This window comes from Artemia franciscana, chromosome 6 (assembly GCF_032884065.1).
Source record: "Artemia franciscana chromosome 6, ASM3288406v1, whole genome shotgun sequence".
Taxonomy (NCBI): domain Eukaryota; kingdom Metazoa; phylum Arthropoda; class Branchiopoda; order Anostraca; family Artemiidae; genus Artemia; species Artemia franciscana.
In genome coordinates this window covers 32,978,390-33,002,389 of record NC_088868.1, presented here as the reverse complement: position 1 = coordinate 33,002,389, position 24,000 = coordinate 32,978,390, and the positions used below count along the sequence as shown (strand labels likewise).

Genomic DNA, 24,000 nt, shown 5'->3' with positions numbered 1-24,000 from the left:
AGTGACACTGAACTTAATAGAACTTATAAATTTAGAATCAGCATGAGTATGATTTTGGTTTCTATTGAGCCACTTTGCTTCTTAGTTACAGTCCCTTACCACAAACTGTGATATATATATATATATATATATATATATATATATATATATATATATATATATATATATATATATATATATATATATATATATATATATATATATATATATATATATACATGTTATTGAGAATGTTTAACATTTGTGAATGTTGAAATTCACTGGTGGAGGTTCAAAATACTTGATACTAAGTTGTTTTCCTGTGGATTCCAGGACAAAATAGAATTTGTAGAAACTATTCAGGAGAATGAGCAATTAGAGCTATCAAAGAATCATTTAGAGAGGGTACCCTGTTTGAAGCAGTCATTCTAGAAATTGTTTTGTTAGTCATTGACAGATATTAAAATGGTTTCAAAAAGCTGAGCGCCAAGGGGGCAATGGGTACCTTCTTGGGTGCTAACCCCAACCTAACTTTCCAGCCCAGGGGCAATCTAAACTGACATGCTTGAATCATTTTAGGACATTAACTGAGCATGTATGTCCAGTCTAGGGCCTTCTGATGCACAAATTTCATGACACTGTGCAGAAATATGCTGCATAAACCATGCTTAGTGATAATCATGTGTCTTATGAATCCAATATCCAGTTTATACAAATATCATCTCTTGATTGGTGCAAGTATGAACTGAATCTAAATTTTCATCACTCCCAAACCAGGATTCAGAATCAATGTATGTTGTTACCACCTCTCTGAACAAAGCCTATCTAAAGCAAGAATTAAATTGAACCATTGAGATTATGTATCCATTGTTTTACAAATCTTTGAGTCCTTATTGTGGCATTGCATTAAATACTTCCTAATATATCTATCTTGCAACATATTGGTGTTTTACAAAAAAGAATTTTTTTAGTCCTGGCCAAGGTCAAAATTATGAAAGATTTTTCTACTAAATTAATCCTGAATTTTGAAAAATAATAATTGATAGTAACTTTGCCATACCTATTGGAAATTGTAAACACAAATAAAAGTTACAAAATATACATAGACTGCAGAATACATAAAAAAATGAGAAAATTCTCTCTCAAATGATGGCAATTATTATGAAATAAAACTGGTTCCACAACATTTTGTCACCCAACAAACCACAATTGTAAATCATACCTTTAAGGTCTGATTTTTAGAAATTTTTGAGATTTGGACAAGAACCATGCACCAGGGCAGGTAATATACTTCAGACAGTGTCACAGTAAAATGGGTCTTTTGATACAAAGATCAAAGCCAAATGTGTCAATTTGAATGCATGCTTATAAATGCTTAGTGAAAAAAAAAACATTAGTTTCTTTACAGGAAATAAATAATTTGATTATTTTTGTCTGTTTTGTCTCTCTCTGGCCAAATGAAACTGGTTTACTGAGACTAGCCAAGTTGATCATTAGGAATCCTTGCTCCTCCTCCAGAAGAGTAATTTTCTTGAGCCTTAATTTTCAGCTTTGATCCTGGAGAAAAAAAAATTATATTAGAGCCATGGAAAATCTTGAAAGAGTTTTCTTTGGAAGTTCTCTTCACTTGTGTTACCGTCTGATTTTTTTTTGAAAACATATAATTTGTATTACATTTTAACAGATTAAATTTGAAACTTTTTTGTATTTAATTGTTTAATCTATTCATTTTACTCAATTGTTGGTAGATATGCATGGGAATTAAACATTTTGAAGTATATACTATACTTTAAAAGTCATTTTATGACTTAAACAGTTCAGCGTATCAGTTGTTGTAGTATATACGCCTGTTGAACCAACTGATGGAGATACTAGTGACTCAGGTGAATTTTACTTAAAATTACAGGAGTAAATAGACAGGGTACCAGGTAGAAATATGATGCTTTTACTAGGAGATTTTAATGCCCAGGTTGGAAGAAATAGGGATAGATGGTATCTTATCCCAGGTAAATTTGGTATAGGACAAGGAAACAGTAATGGCTATAGACCTTTGCAATTTTGTAGGTATAACAACCTAGTTGTAACCAACATGGTGTTTGGTCATAAAATGGCCCAATAGTTGACTTGGTATTCACATTATAGTAAGACATTCAACCATATTGATTATGTTATTGTAATCCAACGACTGACAGGACCAATACAAGATACTAGGGTATATTGGAGTGCTATTATTGATATTAAAAGTGAAGATCACCGTCTAGTAGTGTGTAAGGTTAATTTAAAGCTAAAATTTTCAGAAGGGTAACTACCTCCAGGGAAGTTATCATGTTGGTAGACTCCAGGACAATTTGGTGCACAATGGAATGGGTTGATTGCTGATATATTGAGATAAATATACACAAGAAATTTTTTCTTATAAATTTCTTAAAGTGTTGCTGTTGTGCTGTCAGTTGCTCATGAAGAATGTGGATTCTGCAATCTATATTTTGTACTTTTTCTTCTTCATTGGATATATCCAGATCTTCTTCACAAGTCTTTTTCTTCTTCATAAAACAAAAAGCCTTATGGAGTCTGCTTCAGTCTCCTTTTGGATTTGATACAATTTTATTCCATCTACAGATGATGAGGGATCACTAAGTTTTGCTAATATTAGTCCATTCTACTCACAAATGTTATTTCGCCTCAGAACATTGAAGGTACTTTGATACAGCATTCTTCCAGAGTTTGCTAGTAGGCTTGAGATCAGGAGCTTGTCAATATCAGAATGGAGGTTTGTATTATAGAAGATCTCTCTAATATTAACTACATGCTGGATGAATTGACATCCAAAAATTAAGTAGCTCAGGGATTCTAGAATAGAGTTGCAAAATCTGCAGTTTGGATTGGCTTGTTTCTTCCTAGTAAACTATTTTCGTATTCAAATCAGAGAGTCGCATTTGATCATATAAAATTTATAAGAAAAAATTCTTGATTCTACAACCCTACAACATTATAATCAGGCAAAACCTAGTTTTGGGGAGGAAGTTTATTTTAAACTTAATTTACCGGCTATGATTCTACGTCGTTGGATTCAGCTTAGGGCAAATTGTCTTCCAATCCAGAACAGGCAAAAAACGTTCGACAAAAATAAAATAATAGTTGGTCCTGATAGGCGGTATCTTTGTCCTCTTTGTAAAGATGATGATGAAGACTTGGATCATTTTCTCCGGAAATGCCCGGTGCTCTTGGATTTACGGGAAATTTATTTGCATGGGATTAATTTGATGCTTCCGGGTATTCTACAAAATAGTAACCCAACCACAATATTTCGAGTGGGAGTATATATAGAAAAATCTTTAATAAGAAGAAAAAGTTTTATATGATTAATTTCTTTTGTAGTTAGATTAGGTACTTTTTGCGTTGAATTCTGTTTTTTTTTTGTGCGTGTTCGTACTGTTGTTAATTTCCTTGCTTGTCTGTTATTTATTTATATTTTGTGTGTATATGGCCCACGGGTTTTTGAAATACACTTATCTATCTATCTATCTATCTATCTATAATAGAGAATATAATCTGCCCTTGAAGAAAATAAGGACAGGGTGGGGGGTAGTTTTGTCTGATTTCAAATTTGGTTTATCAGATTACTTAAGGAGCTATTAGCAAGCTGATGTGCTACCTCATTATATTTGATCCCTTGATAGCTGGAACTTAAGGTTGATAAGGTTTAATTGAAGACTGATTATTTGTTCTCTTACTCTCCCCAAGTCTGAATCTATGGTACTCCAGCAGATATTATCAATAAGCTGAAGGGCACCTTTGGAGGCTGAGAGCAACACTACTTTTTGAGCAGCTAGCGTATTAATATTGACAACCTATAGTGCCCCTTTTATGGCTGACAGCTCTGCAGTGAGGGTGGAAGTATTGTCAGGAAGTCTAGATTTTATATTCAGTCAATAACTTGGGATAACCAACGCAGAGGAACATTTGATACCTCCTCTAAGGTTGTTTTTTTTCTGCAAGGTCTGCCTGAATGGTACTTGAGAAACATCTTTTAACTTAGCTGCAAAGTAAGGTGAAGAGAGAATGCATTATGAAGAAGAATAGAATCATGTATTGAAACAAAGGCTTCAGGAGAAAAAATAAATCTATAGTTGCATTAGAAAATGGTGTGGATAGAAATGAAGAAGAACTGTCAGTATAGAACATGGTTTGAGACAACCTTGTGGGAGAAGATATCAAAGCAATAGATATTACCCTTCATTTGAAGGACTTGGTTGGGGTATAGGCAGGAAAGACTTTGTTAGGTGCTCAAAAAATTCAGTGTGAAAAGAGCAAAGACTTGAAGTAGATGTTTGGAAGGTTTAATTGACTGTTAAAAAAAGAAAGCAGGAGTTTGTCTCAAATGTTTTGAAGATGTTACCTAAAAAAGTAACCTAATTATTTGGCTTATACACTATCCCTTTTTATGTTTTATTTTCTTTTTACTTATATTGTATTAGAAGTTGCTATGTTGCAGTAAATACACAAAGGAAGAGAACAGTGCAAGGCATCCCAGTTATATTTCAGGTATTTATATAAAAAGTGACCCCTAGTCTAGTCCTTATTTGGTCCTTTTTCCTGACCCCAGAAGTCCCTACTTTTGTAAGTTTTGCATGTATGACCTTTCTATATGTACATGTGGCTATAATACCTCAATCTTGTATTAAAGTATATATGTTTCAAAGTAGTATAAGGGTTTGAGTCTATTCTTTGTCAAATATTTCTAGAAACTTTAAAAAAAGGACTTTTTCCAAATCTTCTTTAAGAATTGTTTAGATTGCCAATCTTCTTTAAGATTTTGATCTGACAAATTTACATGAGAAGATACTACTAGAAGCAAGAATTCTCTGATTCTTCTTTAAGATCAAGCTGAAAAATTCACACAAGAAGATTTCTAGGAACTACTAGAAACTCTGGAAACTAGATCTGGAAGTTAGAAAATATTTCATTGAATATTTCCTGAAACTTAAAAAAGGCTACTCTCAATCTTCTTTAAGTTTGAGCTGAAAAATTCACTTTAGAATAAGTTGTAGTTTATATATTTTTTCGCTGCCGGCACCCTTCAGGTATTCCTTCATAACTATTTTGAGCCATGTTATAAAAAAAAAAAAATTGATAAATTGCTTTCTTCTGGCTGTGGAAACGCGCTTTCTCCTTTTCGAGTCATAGTGTATTATCAATGCTCCCCCAAAAGGACTCTCCAATACTAGCTGATACAAACCTTACATGACATTTTTAGACATGAAAATAGATTCACTTTCATGTTTACACCCGTGTACCCTAAGAAAAAGCAGCATACCCTTTTTTCCAGAATTAAGACTGAGATCTGTCTTTTTCAGGAGACTAGGAGTCCTCTTAAGCTTTAATCAAAATGCTGGGACAACTTTCTAGAAGGCAAATTTTATCATTGGTCCATGGCAAACGACTCTTTTCATCTAAGCAAAACAATGACGTCATTCCAGTGGAAGAAGCAAGGAGATTCATAATCGACTCCATGGTCAAAGTAGGTGTGCAGGAAAACCATTCCACAGCCCTTGCTGACGTTCTAGTTGCTGCTGATTGTAGGGGTCACTTCAGTCGTGGGATGAATCGACTAGGTATTTTATTTTATCTCTTTATCTCCCCCCCCCCTTCTCTAATTTTTTTCAACTAGTCCATTATTTAATGATTAATTTTAATTCAAATGTATGATTAATTGAATTACTTAATATATATTAATTTAGTCAAATTTACGGAATATTAACTTTTATTTGTTTTATTATATTCAGCTAATTTCAATGTTTGAATTAAATACTCTCTTTTAAATTTTTTTAATCAGCTCAATTAAAAGGTTGCTAGTTTTGTTCTGCTCCCCTTTTAAAACCAAACAAATGGATTCTTATTGCTGTGCATTCTAATAACTGTCTTGTTCCCTTGTCTTTTTTTAGATTCTTATGTTGTTGGTATTTTTTGCAGTTTTCTTAAATTTTTTACGTTGCGTTTCGAACTCACCATTTCCTGTTTCAGCTGACATTGTTTGTTGTAACCAAAAATCAATAACCCCCCTCATCATAATCCCTTTGTGCAAGCAATCACGGGAAAGCTACAATTTTTTGTTTTATTAAATTTAATTGATATCAGTGTCTTAATTAAAATTTCTCTTGCTTGCTTTTATTAGATTCCTTTAATTAGTTCAATTAATCATAAGATAAGATTTAGTTTAAAAAGTTCATCACCAGCTCGGTTCAAGCCAAATTTGCTTCTAATGTTGGGTAAGGAAAAAAGGGAATTAACAAAACAAACCCTAAAAGCTAATTAAAACGAAATGTGTACATAAAATATGTGCAAATTAAGGTAAACAATCTTTATAAAATAAACAGCAAAAACGGGGTGATGTAAAATTTATATTAATATCCTAGTTACTGCTGATTGTGGGGGGTCATGCCAGTTAGGGGATCAATTACCAGAATAAGCTGATATATATCTAAAAAATTCCATTATAAGTTCAATAGAGCCAAATTTCCTTCTTATTTGAAGTAAAATAAAAGAAAAAAAAGAAACAGCAAACTAACCATTAATTGAAAACGAAATGTATTATGCATAAAATAATCAGTATAAACATCAAAGGAATTTAGCTGGCCTTAATTTGAATCATACAGTATACTTTCCAAAATTACAACAAAATTGTTTTTTAATATTCTGGCTGTGTATGTACAATACTTGCACACCGTCCTAGCCGAGTGACTAGTACGCTAGACTTGAAATTCTTTTTCTGTGAGGACAGGGGTTTGAGTCATGATGTCATTGGCTATTGGGTTTGAAACGGGGGTCTGTGGTGCGACTCTCTAAGCTCAGCCAGTCAACCCAGCTCTAAATGGTTACCTGGAGAAATCTGGGAAAGGTAAAAAAGAAGGGTGTGTGAAAGCAGAGGGTGACTGACCCCAAAATCCCATTGCACTTGCTGACTGAAAGACCATGAAACGGAGATCAGCGCTACTGATAATTATTGAAGGCTCAAGTTGTATTTTTTTTCTGTACAATAGACTACGTAGGGACTTAATGGTCACCAAAGAGTTGAAATCATAAAAAAGAGATCACACCGTGAACAATTCGCTCATGCTTATAAGAAATGGGGATGGAGGATCTGATATTGTTTCAACCAGTTGTAAGGGTAGGTCGGGATTTTCTCTCCTTTTTGCTTTCTGAATAGGGCTCTAGTACATGTTCATGGGTCTGGGGGGCTCATACCCTTTTATTTCGGGAAGGAGAGGCAACAAAATTGTTAACTGGCTGAACTTGATGTGCATATTAGTATCTTTAACAGAATAATACAGGGGTTAGATATAATAGAGAATATGAGGATAAGAAATGTCAATAGCTACAGTTCCAAGCTATTCTAGTATTTATTTTCACCCAACCTTTATTTTCATTTGAAGTTCAGGGTTCTCATTCCTTCCTACTGTGACTTAATTATAGCCATATTTTTTTTTAGGTTTATGGTGAATCTGAGTGGGAATCGAAACCCTTTGTATATCAGAAATGACATTTATGCTGTATTTTCACTAACTGACAATTTTTCTCTTGGGTTAAACACCATCAGTATTATATTTGCGAATTTCTCTCGCATTTGTCTTTGAAAAACTGCTTTAAGGAAAGGAACACTATTTACAATTCGATTTGTCGACGTTGATCGACAATCTGACCTTTCGGGCTTTTCTGAGATTTCATCGAATAGCAGCTGTAATCGATCTTTGGCGTCTTCTAGCAGTACTATATCATCTGCAAAGTCAAGATCTGCAAGTTGGCTGCTGTTGACGCTTACTCCGTAGCCCATAGACTGTCTGAGTACGTATTCCATTACTATTATGAATAAAAATGGTGATAATACACATCCTTGTATGACATCTGTCATGGTTTTGAAGTATCTTGTAACTCCGTTTTCTGTTCTTACACAGCATTCTGTTTCTTTGTACAGGACGATAATCAGTTCTACTATCTTGGTTGGTATTTCATAGCATTTGAGGATTTTTCATAAGATTTCACTGTCAACCGAATCAAAGTCCTATTCTAAGTCAATGAAAAGAAGATAAAGCTTTTTATTCCATTACTTTGAGTCTTCAACCAGCATTACCAGTTTGATAATTAGTTCTGCACATGATCTTCCAGGTCGGAAGCCATGTGGTTCATCGCGAAGATGTTGGTCCAGTTTCTGCTGCAGGTGCTGTAGTATAATAAATGACATAAGTTTACTAGGTATCGACATTATATTAATGCCTCTCTAGTTGTTACAAACAAGTGCGTCACCCTTTTTTAAGAGCTTAATACTGGTTCTTTTTGGCCAGTTACTGGGGTACTTTCCAGTCACTCCGTATCTGAGTTAGAGCTCAACCCAAACTGTCATGCAGTCGCGGACTGAAGCTTCCAGCCTGTCAGATGTAATGCCATCTACTCCTGGCCTTCTTCCGCGCTTCAACTTTCTGACGCCAGCCATGATTTCTTCTGGAGACGTTGGCTCTTCATTTACATCAAAAATAATAAATGGAGTGTCAGGAATTATATCTCGGTTATTTATTCTCGGTCTATTTTGTAGGTTTTCGAATTGGGTTGCCCACCTCTCGTGAATCTTCATAGGGTCTGTCAAAAGGACTCCATTCTTCTCCTTTACTAGATTAGTCCTGTTAGGCTTGACTCCAATCATCTCATTGGATAATCTATAGACTATTTTGAACCTCGCGTAGTTGTTGTTTCTTCCGCCAAAGCTGCTTTGCGTTCAATAAATTTAATCTTGTCGGCACTCTTCTTTACTTGTTTGTCTATTTCTCTATATGAGTCTTGGAGAACAATCAATTCAGATGTGTCTGAGGCCGACAGAATGGAAAGTGGGGGTGATTTTCTTGTATCAATTAGTTTCCAGGTTCGTTCAGAGATCCATCCTTCATTCTTTTTCTTCTTATAGCCTAATTTCTCCTCTGCCACTTCTCTCTACGTTCTTTTCAGTTTCTCCCACATACTTTCGACATCAGTATTTGGTCCTAATTCCGATTGCAGGGCTTTAAATCTGTTTGAAAGTTCTAGTTGGAACATTTGTGTTGTTTCCTTGTCGTTCAGTTTCTCAACGTTAAAGGATTTGTGGGTTGTCGGTTTATAGCTTTTCTGTGTTGCTTTTAACTTTATATCGATCTTGGCAACCATAAGGCTATGGTCTGATTGTATATCAGCATCTCTATAGCTTCTCACATCAAGGATACTCTTCCGCCACTTGCGTGAGAAGAGAAGGTAATTAATCTTGCTGCGCGTGCGGCCATCTGGTTAAGTCCGTGTATATTTGTGGATGGTCTTGTGTTGAAACAATGTACCTCCTATGACAAGGTCGTTGTTCAGGGCGAAGTCGACAAGTAGCACTCCCTTTTCGTTCATGTCACCCATTCCATGTTGTCCCATGACTTCTGCCGTTTAATCATGGTCACCTTTCTTATACAATGGTTTAATTACGGTTCTCCTAAAATTGTCAGGTACTTCCGCTTTCTCCAAATCATATTCATAATCTTCAGTAACTTATTTTTAGTCCCAGAGCCACCATTTTTAACAAACTCATTTACCACGCTATCAGCACATGGAGCCTTATTATTTTTTTATTCTTTTACTACTGTCGCAAATTCTTCCTCAGAAAACAAATACTCTTTCATTTCATTCCTCTTGTTGTCTTGATTTCTTTTTGTTGTCTTGTACTCGATTTCCCGTTCCTTTGTCTTGTATGCTGCAATTTGCAATCAACTTACTGCAACCATATAATATGCTGTAATTTAGGTTACATCTCAAAACAAGACAAACAGGAGAGGATAGAGCATATATTACGGCCTCAGACAATTCTATTTGTAGCAGATTATTCCTTTTGTATAGCATTGCCATAGTTTTATTAAAACCATGGAGAGTAATTGCTGGCCTCTTTGGGGCATATGCTGTATATCTTGTTATACCATCCAGGATAACTGAAACCTCATATTCACTAATTGATAATACTTTTTCACCTGACAGTGCTGTCAGTACTGATGATTCATCTGATCACTTCATACTTATGGCTGATTCTTCGCTATATTTCCTGTATAATGAAGAAAAGTCAACAAAGCGAAAAGACTTTCTGGAAAAAATTTGTTAAAATTAAAAGAAGAACTTAAAAATTAAAAGAAGAACTAAAGAAGAAATTAAAAGAAGAGCAATTGTTGCCCTCTTTGTTATTCTTTGGGATTTGAGAGATGCAATCCCAAGGAGTCATAAGGTTTTTTTCGCTTACATTATTAGCTCTGTGTAACTACCACAATTCTTATTTTCGCCATTTTTAATCGTGTTAATCAGAATTCATTTTTTTTAGAGATGTATGTTAATGACATATTGAATAAAATATGCGATGGCAACGCCCTCCCGTCAATTGTCAAAGAAAATGTGTGTACTGCGCTTGTAGATGGTAAAAATGGACTGGGTCCTGTGGTTGGTAATATATATATATATATATATATATATATATATATATATATATATATATATATATATATATTTATATACATGTATATATATATATACATATATATATACATATATATATATATATATATATATATATATATATATATATATATATATATATATATATATATATATATATATATATATATATACATGTATATAAATATATATATAATAAGATTAAGTATTAAGATTAAGATTAAGTATATATATTATTAATAAGATTAATAAGATTCAGTAGAAATAAGATTCCTTTATATATATATATATATATATATATATATATATATATATATATATATATATATATATATATATATATATATATATATATATATATATATATATATATATATATATATATATATATATATATATATATATATATATACATTCATTTTTGTACTATTGCGGGTTGTAAATATACTTTCTTACTAGCTTAAAATGCTCTGTAAATAGAACTTGAATAAAAAAAAATTAATAAGCAGAGTAGGCAAATTTTTTCTGTAAATACTAGATTTTGTTGTTATCATCTTCTGTTTTAGTCAATGTAAGCTTATTTAAATCTGATTTAGTTATTAGGGCTGTTTGATTTTATGTTTTATTTCTGAATTTGCCATGTCGGATGTAGAAGCAATTATGATCAGGCTATGTTAGATATCTAAAAAAAAAAATTAGTATCTATTTGAGTAAATCATAAATTTTACAGAAATCCTAGATGTTACTTTCTTACTTTAGAAAACTCTCTTAATTTCGAGAACTTAATCATTTTACTTTAAATAATTTGGATCTGTTTGCTTTTACGGTGGATATTTCCTTTGTGCTTTTATGGGTTTGTCTCTGCGATTTTACTTAAAATTGGCTTCTTTTTTTCTTCTCTTTTTCATAAATGGATTAAGACCAAATGTCCTTAATCCGTGTGAGTTGATCATGTGTCATGTGGAATTTGGCTCAGATGGTGGAATCAGACGTTTTAAAAATCAACAAAAAAGCTAGAAAATATGTGCCACTAAATAGCTTAAAAAAATGTAGCTCTCCCTTGAAAGTATAGCTGCCTGTGAATCAGCACATTACTAATATTTGAATTTTTGCGGGTGAAAAGTGTTTTCACATTTACGCAAATAGTTTTTAAAAAAAGCAGCAAGTAAGTTAACTATGCAGATAGTGCTGAGAACTGTAGGAAATAATCCTGATATTTTGAAGGAAGTCATTTTAATTTGTATGTCCTTTATTAAGAAGCCAAAGTTTATTTTCATTAGCTTGCCATTGAAAAAGCAAAATCAGCTGGAGTTGGCTGGGTAGCTGCAAACAACTCAAATCATTATGGCATAGCTGGCTGGTATAGTCTTCAAGCAGCACAAGCTGGTTTGATTGTAAGTACATAGACTCTGTTAGAAAATTAGTTGCACTATTTATTAAGTTCTGTTCTGGGTTTTAAGCCGTCTTGTTTAATACCATCAACCTGGTAATTTTTAAGGTTTATACCATCCTTTCTGGAAAGCTTATAAGGTTTATACCAGGTTTAATACCATCAACATGGCAACTAAAACCAATGTAAATTATCTAAATAAAAAGAATTTTGTTAAATCATAACAGAGAGACATTACAACTTAACGTGAATATCTTTTATGTAAGGTGGGAGGCCTTATATAAATAATATGTAAATATATAGTTCAAGTTTTTTTTTCAAGTTCAAATTTTTTCTTTCAACATTTACAAATAAATAAATAAAGTAGAACATTTTCGCGCTGGGGAAAACCTATGAGGGTTTGTATTCACGCGAAAGTCCACATATCTATTAATCAATAATAACAAATCCAAACTCTCTTACTCATTAATACACATATTCTCCCTGCCCCTTTCATTCCTCCCAACCCCACCTTACCCCCTGCCCACCCTTACCTCCCTAGCCCATACGTAGAACATACGTATGGGCTAGCCATAAGTAGCCCATATAGAACATATACGTTTGTTCTATAAATAAATACATATGTAGACTATAATTATAAAATATAAATATATAGAATATATAAATGTGTTCTGTATTACTATAGCTATAAATCGCTTCTTTACTTGCACCTAGCGGTATTTTCATCAATACTTCCGCGTGAAATATTTACCAAGGTGTTTCTATTACAAAAGTATCAATGCCTCTACAGGATTTGCCCCTAGTTATCTTTTTCTAATTCTTTTATTTGGTAGCTTGATTAGCTACTGGGAATTATAAACTACTTTTAAGCTCTATTCATGATCAAAACTTAAAACGAAAAAATTAGATTTGAAATATAGACCTACATGCTAAGCCTGGATTGTAGCCCTTTTGATGAGCTGAAAAACAGCTTTAAAACTTTATTTGAAAGGTTTAATAAAGACAAGTCTATAGTTGATATGAATTTTTATTGATAATTTTTATATAACTGTCGCATCGATTTCATCAAATGTTTCATAGGAACGAACCCTAAAAACAGAATTTTTATAACAATTTTTACATCAAAAGAATTGAATTTTGACGCTGATTCTAAATATATGAAATGTATTAAATTTAATGTTACCCATTAAAACTATGAGCCTTGAAGGATTTGCCTTACTTTGAAAAACGGAGGAAATACCCCCGAAAAGTTAAAGCTATCTTAATGACAGTCTCATCAGCAGATTCAGCATATCAGATAACCCTGATGTAGGCATTTCAAGCTCCTATCTACAAAAGTAGAGAATTTTGTATTTGTTTTGCTGGAAGAAAGATAACGGATGTGATTTTATTTCTTTCTTTTTTCTTATTTCTTTTTTCATGGGTAACTGTATTGAAAAAGTCGTCCTAGATGATCAGGAGAGAGCTCGTTTGAACAGAAATAAATGTCCTAGTGCCCTTTTTAAGTGACCAAGAGAATGGAGGTTAACTAGCCCTCTTTCCGAGCCACTTTGTTCCAAAAAAGCAGAGATCAAAACTGAGAGGGATATTTGACTCAGTATTGTTGAAATGACAAATCACTATACCTTTGGGGATGAAAAGACCCCCATAGCCCCTGGGAAAAAGGCTGTAAATTATTAAATTTGCCGACAGTTCATATACGGTATTTATTATTTGGAAATAATCGAAAGCATATTTTTGGGAGTGAATTTTCTCCGGGGGGAGTGGAATCTCCGAGGTGAGGAAACTTTCCGGGGAGAAATTTCCAGGGAAATTTTATACTGTGGCGAGGAGGAGATTTCCTGGTATTACTTGGAAAACGGCTAGAAATTAAGTAAAAAAAGAAGTTTTTTCAGAGTAATGAGCAACGTTAAAACTTAAAATGGACAGAAATTATTTCGCAAATGAGGGGGGATACCCCTTCATCAGCCCTCACTGTTTGGGCCAAAGTTTGACTTCGTGACATGATTCTTTAGGGAAGACTGCTCAAATACAAGGGTCGTTGAATTTGAATGAGAGGCATTCTTCAAGAACTTCAAAAATTTAGCGTAAAGAGTGAGGGTTGAGAAAGGGACATTCCTCTTCATACACGGAGTAATTTGTTCCATACTTTCAGTTGAAGGAAATTTTTTATTTTTTGTTTGATTCAATAATAAAGATCGTGACACAGCTTTGTGCTAATATCTAGCATTTTAGGCCACAAAACGACAATTACCTAACCTAACCTGAGTAATGCCCAAATACTTTCAACTGAAACTTGAGATATTTAATCGTTTTATGTGTCGAAAACTATTTAGGTAATATTCCAGGCCTAGATGCCATGTTGTTGACAGGCGTACTGCAATGCGTTCATCCTAAAACTTATGTATAGTTCAAAAAAAATAAAAAGTTGATTCGTATATATCGTTTATGCACGTATTCCGACGCTTATGAAACATTGCATATTTGCGTACTTGTTAGTAAAGTTACGACCATTGTGTTTTTTAAAGGGGGGGGGGGGGGTAGGAAGTGTTAAGTCTCGAGAGAAGTATTTTCAGGCCCAATTTTTCGACCTTATCCACAACATGTTCTTCATTTCAATGCGGTTGGGTGTTGATATGGATACAGGAAAATATTTCGACCTAGCGTGCCGTATTGGTGTTGAGGAGTGCGAACCCCCCTTTTATTGTAGAAATGATTATTTTGTGAAAAAGTGTACTTAATATAAAGGGTTCAGCATCCATTCCAGATGGTGGAAGTTCATTCCATATTTTGGAACAACTTTTCCCAAAATCCTCGCTTTTTTCACTAACGTTTGACATCATTTTAAGGATGAACATTTGAATCGTTCATTCTTCGTTCAAACGTTCAACGAAATGACGTTGAAACGTCATTTCAGTAACGTATGAAGGATTCAAGCAGAATAGTGTTCATTTAACTGTGTTTTCTAAAAGCAAAAGAAGATTATTTAAAGAAGAATAGTTAGAATATAGGTAGACAATCGATGAATACAATAGTCTTAAATTGCTAATTAATTTGTATTAATAGTATTGCGACTTTTTATTTAGTCCTTTTAAAAGGATAGCTAACTTTCCTCTGCTTGATAGTTTTAAATAAGTGTGATTTGAAAGTACAAAACGAACACCGGAGTAAAATATTTATATTTCGGACTAAGTGTTTTTTCTTTATTATAATATCAAAAGCAACACCCATACAAATGGATAAAAATGCTTGTCAAGTTTACTTTTTTTTTTTTTTTTTTAAAGTTTTCCTCGTGCTTCCATTTCATTCGAAAGAATAGGAAATTGATACTGATGTAAAACTTCCAAAAAGTCATTGGGCAATTTTCAAATAAATCTATTGGGTTTTCAGTAAAACTCAAGCCATACTCGTGTTTTTACTAGTGTTGAAAGTGGACGGCAGTCCAATTTTTATTTCTGGTTGTTCATGTCCTTAGGTTTCATTTGCTCATTGAGGGTAATATCTGTTATTTTTAACTTTGATTATTTATCTTAATTTCTATTCTTCTTGGCATTATTATGTATTCATTATATTCTATTTTCAAGCTCAATTAGTTAAGGAATATCCCCTCCCCCTTGTGTATATGGCAGCTCAATTCTTATTTCTTGGTTTTGCTTTATTCATTATTTAATTTGCTTTATTCTGTCATTTTTAACATATTTTTTAACATATCCTCTCTATTATTTTAAGTTTGGCTATATTTGGGTTTATTTTGGTTATTTTTTGTTTCATCTCGTCATTTAGGGTAATATCAATTATTTTTTACTTTGATTATTTATTTTAATTGATATTGGTTTTGGTATTAATTACGTTTCATCTTATTCTTTTTTTTTAAAGCTGAAATAGAAAAGGAACCCCCCTCCCCTTTTGTATATGACAGCTCATTGCTTTATTCTGTAATTTTAGACGTGTTTTGCTGGTTTCATCTGTTCTCTCTTTTGTTTTAAGTGTGAGTTGATTATTTGATTTGATTTTTAGTCATTTTAGCTTTAATTTCTTCATTCGTAGGAATGGGTTTTATTTTTTAAGTTTAAATGGTGTTTATTTATTATGATTGTAAAAATCGTCATAAATAAACGGCAAATAGAAATAAGAATATAAATAAATAAATAAATAAAAGTTAATAAATAATATAAGTAAAAATAATTACAAATAAAACAGAGAGAAAGTAAAAAATAAAATAAATAAATAAAAGCTAGAGGATTAATCGTCTACCTTTTTTTCCTCTTACAAGGAAGGAATTTTCATTTTGGATTGCAGAACTATCATTTTGAATTGCGAGCTTTAGGCGAATTAAGTGTAAAATATACGAGCAAACGCATTTTATACAAGTTCCATGTTGTATATAGGGGCGATAATTGGGTGGTAAGGGTTAGATTTGAAAAATATCTTCAACTGAAATAATTACGAAAAATCTTGCCCTCCCCCCTTTATCTGTAATAGGAAAATATGAAAAATATTAAGACCTCTTGTATGCGGATATGCCTATCATAAATGTATATGGCGGCCATCTTTGTTTGGGTGACATTTTAAGAATTTGTTTCCCGTTACTCTAAGGATTCATATCCTAAATTCATAATATGTTCATGCCCCAGAACTTCACAATCATCCCAAATGAAGCTTATCGAATATTTCTGAAGATCTGTTTGTTTTTATTTTATGCATTCTGATTTTGTTTTGTTCTTTCTTTAAATTTCAGATTGGTTTTAATTCCCTTTTATTTCTTTTAAAGCCTGCTGTTTTTTAATTATCTATGCCGTTTTCTCTTGTTCTCTTCTTCTTTGTTGTGCACTCGACACCTTTTTGACTATATAAACAAGTTTAAAGTAGATTTTAAAAATATCTTCAACTAAAAAAAAGTATGAAAAACCTTTGCTCTCCCCCCCTCCCCCAATTCAACGATGTTTATCTTCCCTAAACGACAATGACCTACATAAATGTTTTTTCTTTTTTATATTTTTATTGGCTGTGTCGAGACTGCACTTAGGAAAAGAGTTCAATAATACCTGAAACTCATCTCCCTCTAGTTACCTTTGCTCTTGACCCCCTTTTATAAAACTCCATTTGGGACCCACATTGATAAATTTCAATGCCATTTAATTTCATATAGCAGATTGGAATTGTTTGCTGTATTTTAATTCTGAAGCGGTCAGCTTTGTTTTATTTTTTGGGAGGGGGATGGGCTATATATATTATAATAATATGAAAATTATAGGAAAAATGAAATATAGAAAGAGATTTAGAGTCATTATTACGTGCCTATTTAAGATGCAAGAAATTCCATATACTAGTGTACTTGAGTTCTTTATTTCAGTGCAAATGTGTACATGTGTGTATATGTATGTACAGCTCAAGTGTGATTCTCCTACGGTGGTTAAATGCACTTTGAAGTGCGAAGCTTCTGTACTTCATTTATTTGCTATTTATTATTGTATATATCATTCTAATTCAGTGAATTATTGTATTTTGTTTAATGTAATGTTTATTTAATATGATGAATATTGTATAATTTTCATAGGGACTATCATTTACAAATACATCACCACTTCAAACACCTACAAGAGCTAAGGCGGCTGCACTTGGCACGAATCCTCTCACTGTGGCGGCACCCGCTAAAAACGGAGAAACTTTCTTCTTAGATATGGCCACAACTGCTGTTGCTCTAGGCAAGGTAAAAATTTAACGCTACGAATATGATATTCTTTTAGATAGATGGCGTAGGAGTGGTTTCAGATCTTGGCCAAGCAAAGCCTACTTACCTCCTCTTAGATTTAATTCTTAATATGACTTATTTATTGGTTGATATTATTGCTGTCCCATAAAACCAACTGCCCCTCCAGACACTGGTTTACCCCCCCCCCCCCTCCCAGCGGAAATTTATTTTCTTGAAAAATCTTGTCAAAACTAAGATAAGTTTGCATAAATCAAGCATCCACACGTAAAATAACTTTAAGCTAGCTTCCTAAATGACATTGACATTTCATGAAAAAATGATTGTCGGTGTCTAAAGCAGACTAAAGCAATTAGTCTAAAGCAATGGCTCCAGATCGATTTTGGCCCCTACCCCACCTTGGCATTTCTAAAATCTTGATGTCTTCCCTCTGATATCTAAATTTCATTATTTAATATCTTATGTGTTCAAATGAAGGAAGCTTAAAAGGCTACTTACTTGGTATCTTTCTTTGGGTCGTCCTCAAGTTGGGTAGTCTTTTTACTAATGAAAAATATTGCGTGAATAAAACAACTTCTATACAATTTATAACATCATTACAATATAATCGCGTTTTTTCTCTTTAAATGCACGCGAATGTGATGTCATTCTCATTAATTTTTTTTTTCCCAAAATAAATGCTCTAAAGTATTCGGCCGAAAAGTGCACATCCTGGCCACGACACACCGAAATATTGTGATGTCCCACTGGTGAGGCCTGCGCCTCACGTTGGGAATCATGGGTCCAAAGCTACATCAGGTCATATCATAACCTTTAATTATCTAGGCCTCCTATCATAATTAAGAAAAATGAAGAACAAACCTTTTCCCAGAGAAGGCCAAACTTAACAACTGTTTAAAAATTTAATGTTCAAAAGTGAATTTTTAATGAACAAAAAACTGGGTTACACAACTGTGGGGGGAGCTGTCCACCCCAGTGACCGTTTGACCTTGGAAACCAGGGGGAAATCGATGAAGCTGCTTATGACAGAAAAAGGTTGAAAAAGGCATCTGCCTGTGTTATTATTCGTAACCATCCATTGACGGTATGATGGTACTCCATTGACGTTACTCTTGTGGAAAACCCCTCGGTTTTTCGAGGTCATACGGTCACTGGATTGTTAGTAATAACACAGCCAGATGCCGTTTTCAACCATTTTCTGTCATAAACAACTTTATCACAAAAAGACAAAAGCACACTGTCAAGCAGAGATTCTGAGGTAGCCAATCAAAACTATCAAGATTCTTACGGAAAACCCCTTGGTTTCCAAGGTCATACGGTCAGTGAGTGGTTACTAATAATAACACAGACGGATTCCGTTTTCAACCCATATCTGTCATGAACAACTTTATCACAAAAGGACATAATCATAATGTCAAGCAGAGATTCTGAGGTAGCCAATCAAAACTATCAAGATTCTTACGGAAAACCCCTTGGTTTCCAAGGTCATACGGTCAGTGAGTGGTTACTAATAATAACACAGACGGATTCCGTTTTCAACCCATATCTGTCATGAACAACTTTATCACAAAAGGACATAATCATAATGTCAAGCAGAGATTCTGAGGTAGCCAATCAAAACTATCAAGATTCTTACGGAAAACCCCTTGGTTTCCAAGGTCATACGGTCAGTGAGTGGTTACTAATAATAACACAGACGGATTCCGTTTTCAACCCATATTTGTCATGAACAACTTTATCACAAAAGGACATAATCATAATGTCAAGCAGAGATTCTGAGATAGCCAATCAAATCTATCAAGACTCCTTTGGGCCCTATAAAGGAAAAGACAAAACTCATAAACAAAAAAAAATGTTAAAAATCAGTGTTACTGTGCTATAACATTTTTTTGCTGCTAAATGATTGCTCAACTCTAGTACAACTTACTATGAGCATTTGTAGCTTTTTTACTCTATTGTATTGATAAATGGTAACACTACTTAAACCTGCACTCATGCTTCTGATTGCAGTTTTCAGTAAAGCACAAATAACAGTCGAGCCTTCAGGGAAGAAGATGAATGTTACTTCCGATGAATTACTTCTAAATAATTAAAATATATTTCTTTGGCTCCTTAAGTTCTATAAAAATCAGATTTTACCCCACATAATTATTCAGACAATGGTAAAAGTTTTGAAAGAAAATGTAAAATCCTGAAATATAAAGGGGGAAATATGGTAATAATTTTCGCCTATTTATATCGATCAATCAGTCAACGTGAACATATTATAATAAAGGTTCCCCTTAAGACTAGTCTGGCGATAGAAATAAAGAATCGGCCTAAGCATAAGATTATTTAGGCTGGACTTAGGGGAAACCATTCGAACCCCCTTCTCCCTTGGAAGGTGTTTATGCAGCTTTTGTTTCAATGTTTTCAATCTTAATTCTTGTATATTCTTTTTCTCTTCTTCTTTAAATAGCGCAAAAATAGGTACAAAGCGTTTAAATAGGGTTAAAAATAAAGGTTAAATAGGGTATAAAAGCGTTTAATTAGCGTTTAAATAGGTATAAAGTTTAAAAATTGAAAGTTTTTAAAAGAAATGCTTCGAATTTCGGTAATTGTAATTTAGCTTGGTGTGGCCTGCAATATTAACTCGACCACCTTTTTCTGATTGATGTAGATTTATTTCAGCAACTGTGTGCAAGGCTCTGTTTATTTTTTTAAGCTAAAATAATTGTATTTTTTTTTCTCAGGAATTATTGGAGGATAGGTAAGTCTCTGTGTTAGCTGTGTATCATAACTCAGTTCTCACTCAAATTTCTTTTTTGTTTTGATTGTGCTTAATCCTAACTAATTTTTATTTGTTTGAATTTTAATAAATTTCCTGCTTTTTTTACATAAAAATGAAAAGATAGTCGAGATCAAATAGAAAATACAAATACTTGACGGGGCTGGGATATGCCTCTATTATCCCTTCCTTGTGCTTATTTCCTCTCATGACTCTTCTTCTTTTTCTTTTTTTTTGTATTTAGTTGATTGCATATTACTATTAGTGTGCAAAATTTTGCATCATGCTTTTTTTATGTTGTCGATAGTTTTATATTCTTATTATAGAATATATTCTATAATATTATATTATATATATATATATAAATATATACATATATATATATATATATATATATATATATATATATATACATATATTTAACACATATATTTAAATCATTACTAGAAAAAGTAGGAATGCCTTATTTATGGAATAATGGTCTTTGCTCTCGCGATGTACCAGCAAATTTAGAAAGCCAGGTACGATTTATATTAGAGAGTCAGGAAATTCAGCATTTGCAAGGGCTGGTTCTTGATTCTACAACCCTACAACATTATAATCAGGCAAAACCTAGTTTTGGGGAGGAAGTTTATTTTAAACTTAATTTACCGGCTATGATTCTACGTCGTTGGATTCAGCTTAGGGCAAATTGTCTTCCAATCCAGAACAGGCAAAAAACGTTCGACAAAAATAAAATAATAGTTGGTCCTGATAGGCGGTATCTTTGTCCTCTTTGTAAAGATGATGATGAAGACTTGGATCATTTTCTCCGGAAATGCCCGGTGCTCTTGGATTTACGGGAAATTTATTTGCATGGGATTAATTTGATGCTTCCGGGTATTCTACAAAATAGTAACCCAACCACAATATTTCGAGTGGAGTATATATAGAAAAATCTTTAATAAGAAGAAAAAGTTTTATATGATTAATTTCTTTTGTAGTTAGATTAGGTACTTTTTGCGTTGAATTCTGTTTTTTTTTGTGCGTGTTCGTACTGTTGTTAATTTCCTTGCTTGTCTGTTATTTATTTATATTTTGTGTGTATATGGCCCACGGGTTTTTGAAATACACTTATCTATCTATCTATCTATATATATATATATATATATATATATATATATATATATATATATATATATATATATATATATATATATATATATATATATATATATATATATATATATATACATATATATATTGTGATTTTTGCAATGTGTTAATATTTGTGATTTGGTAAAATTTATAATATTTAGTTTACCTATTGTTGCTAAAGGGAGGGATATATTAACAGGATAAGCTTGTTTTGGTTTTACTTGGTTGTTTTACATTTGCTGTTTTTTTTTTTTTTTCTTTCATAGCCATGTATTTTGGGGGTGATACCTGACGCGGGGATGCCATGGATATTTTGTGGTAGCCACAACACTGTGCTGGGTAGAGAATTTAGAGTGGCGAAACCCTATTTAGGCCAGTGTATTCTCCTGATGAGCCCTTATGTTGGGTGTTGCCTCTGAATTATTTGTCTATATTATTTTTTCTATTGTTTGGTAAATGACGACTTATACTTATTGACGACATGACTGCCTGTCCATGGATTATTCTTTATGGTTGATTGTGTGTGGCTATGCTGTTTGACCTATGTGATTGTATGGATGAGTAGGGTTAAGGCCTCATTCAAGTGCTTGTCTATATTAATCACTAATTTAGGAAAACAGTCTTCCTTTTCTCCTTCTGTCTCTCTCTCTCTTTTTTTTGTGTGTGTTTGTGCTGTTGCATTGGTGATTTCTCTTTTCATGATATATATATATTATAGAATATATTATATTATAGTGGAGTTGTCTACTCCTGAAAGAGGACGTGTCCAAATGTCCAAATTTAAGGAAAAGAAATATTAGAAAAGGCTAAAAAAAAAATCCTGTTATATACTTCTGTTAGTATTTTTTATTATACACTATTGCACAGTGTTATTATACCTTGTTAGCGCACAAAAAACACCACACTTTCTGCATTACAACTCACCCTTAACCATAATGCACTAAACGGATCGTTGTCTTAGCTGAGTTTTTCATCGTTAGATATCTAATTCTGAGTCAGGTGAATTGGAAGGTGAATAGAAGTGAATTATTTGATATGGTAGTGGTAGGTTTTGTCTGATGTTGAATTTTTCCTCGACATGGCGACAGCTAGACTTGACGGCCAATCGATAAGATAAATGATTTCATACGGGACAATATTCGATCTAATTTCGGGTTCCAGTTGAAGAATTTGTTTGCTCGACAGACAAAAACTTGCTTAAGGTATTAAGGAGTATTGATATATAAGCTTAAGGTATATGCACCCTCTAAACAAGCGAATTTGGAACAAGCCTTCTGCTGTAAAGAGCGCTAAACGAACTAAATACTTATATTGTTGCAATAACAAGTTTCCGAACTGTCCACTCATCGAGCCAGAATTATGATTTTCTTGGGAGATTTAAGAAGATTTTGGTTTAAAAGCTTACTCTTAAACCTTGCTTGACATGATTTCCATCTTTTGTTAGAACTTAGCATAGCATTAGCGTAATTTTGGGTAAAAAAAGATTGACCTACTGCTTAAGGAGGTCTTTGCTCTCACTTAATAGAAGTGCCTACACAATGGTAAATTGTTTGTCTCAAAATTTCCTTGTAATAGTGAGGAACGAACGAGAGTTCGATTTAGGAAGCCCAGCTTTATTATCCGTCTCAATGTAAGGCAGGACAAGGATTAGGGTAAGGAGTGTAAACAGTATTTGGTTCGACATAACAATTTCTTTCTTACGTAACTATATACAGGGTACAACTGACAACTACCTTGAGTTTTGCGAGCAACATTTCTACTACTTTGATAATAATTGCTTGTGTTTTATTAAACTCAGTTTTTCCTTTAAGTGACTTCCCTTTAAATGTGTGATGGTTTTAATGCTGGGAAAGGTCCAGTTCGCCCATTTTGAGAGTTTTATTTTGTAGAAGAATGGATCACATGCTAAATCACCTGGTGATTAAGTACTTATAAGTGCAAACGCAACAAAAAGTTTTATATAGTTTATTTAGTACCAAACACATTTTGGGCAAAATTAGGTGAAGCCATTTTCATCAATATCCAGTAGGGCTGTCGGGCTTAAGCGAGGAGGGAATATGTATTCGGCTTAAAGACAAATGCGTATTTAGGAACCTATGAGGAGGAATACAATTTCGAAAAAAAAACTCCAAAGCGGCTGACGTCTATTGAATATTATAAAGAGATACCAAGTCCCCACCCTTGAGCTATTAAATTTTTCTGGTGCTTTAAAAAATCAGCCCCCTTTAAAGCAGCATTTATTGCAGCCATCAAAATGCTAATTGACAACTTTGATGCATTGACAAAGATATTCTGAAATGTTTCGACAAAGAAATAAAGACAAATCAATTTTTTTCTTTCTTGTTTTCCGGAAGAATTGTTTTTCAAAGATAGAAAAGATACTTTAACAAAGACAATCATGTTTTTCAAAAATATCGTAAATGAAGCACTTTTGGAAGTAGAAAGTGAACTTTTTGACGCTATCTCGTTTTACATTTCCCAGTGCCATCTTTATTGCTTGATTGATTCAGAATACAAATT

At 33.1% G+C, this 24,000-nt stretch overlaps 1 protein-coding gene and 1 long non-coding RNA gene across 2 annotated transcripts in view; both read left to right on the top strand.

Annotated features, from left to right (window-relative positions):
• LOC136028336 (uncharacterized) overlaps positions 1-10,472 on the top strand; it is a 40,403-nt gene extending 29,931 nt beyond the window's left edge. The window contains exon 3 of the long non-coding RNA XR_010617810.1: positions 10,346-10,472. This is a non-coding gene — a long non-coding RNA (uncharacterized LOC136028336). The remainder of the gene's footprint in view (positions 1-10,345) is intronic.
• Positions 10,473-11,401: 929 nt separating this feature from the next.
• Positions 11,402-24,000, top strand: part of LOC136028546 (uncharacterized oxidoreductase YjmC-like) — a 584,142-nt gene continuing 571,543 nt past the window's right edge. Inside the window, exons 1-3 of the mRNA XM_065706392.1 lie at positions 11,402-11,416; positions 11,757-11,870; positions 17,424-17,576. Coding sequence (XP_065562464.1) covers positions 11,402-11,416; positions 11,757-11,870; positions 17,424-17,576 — 282 coding nt within the window. The remainder of the gene's footprint in view (positions 11,417-11,756; positions 11,871-17,423; positions 17,577-24,000) is intronic.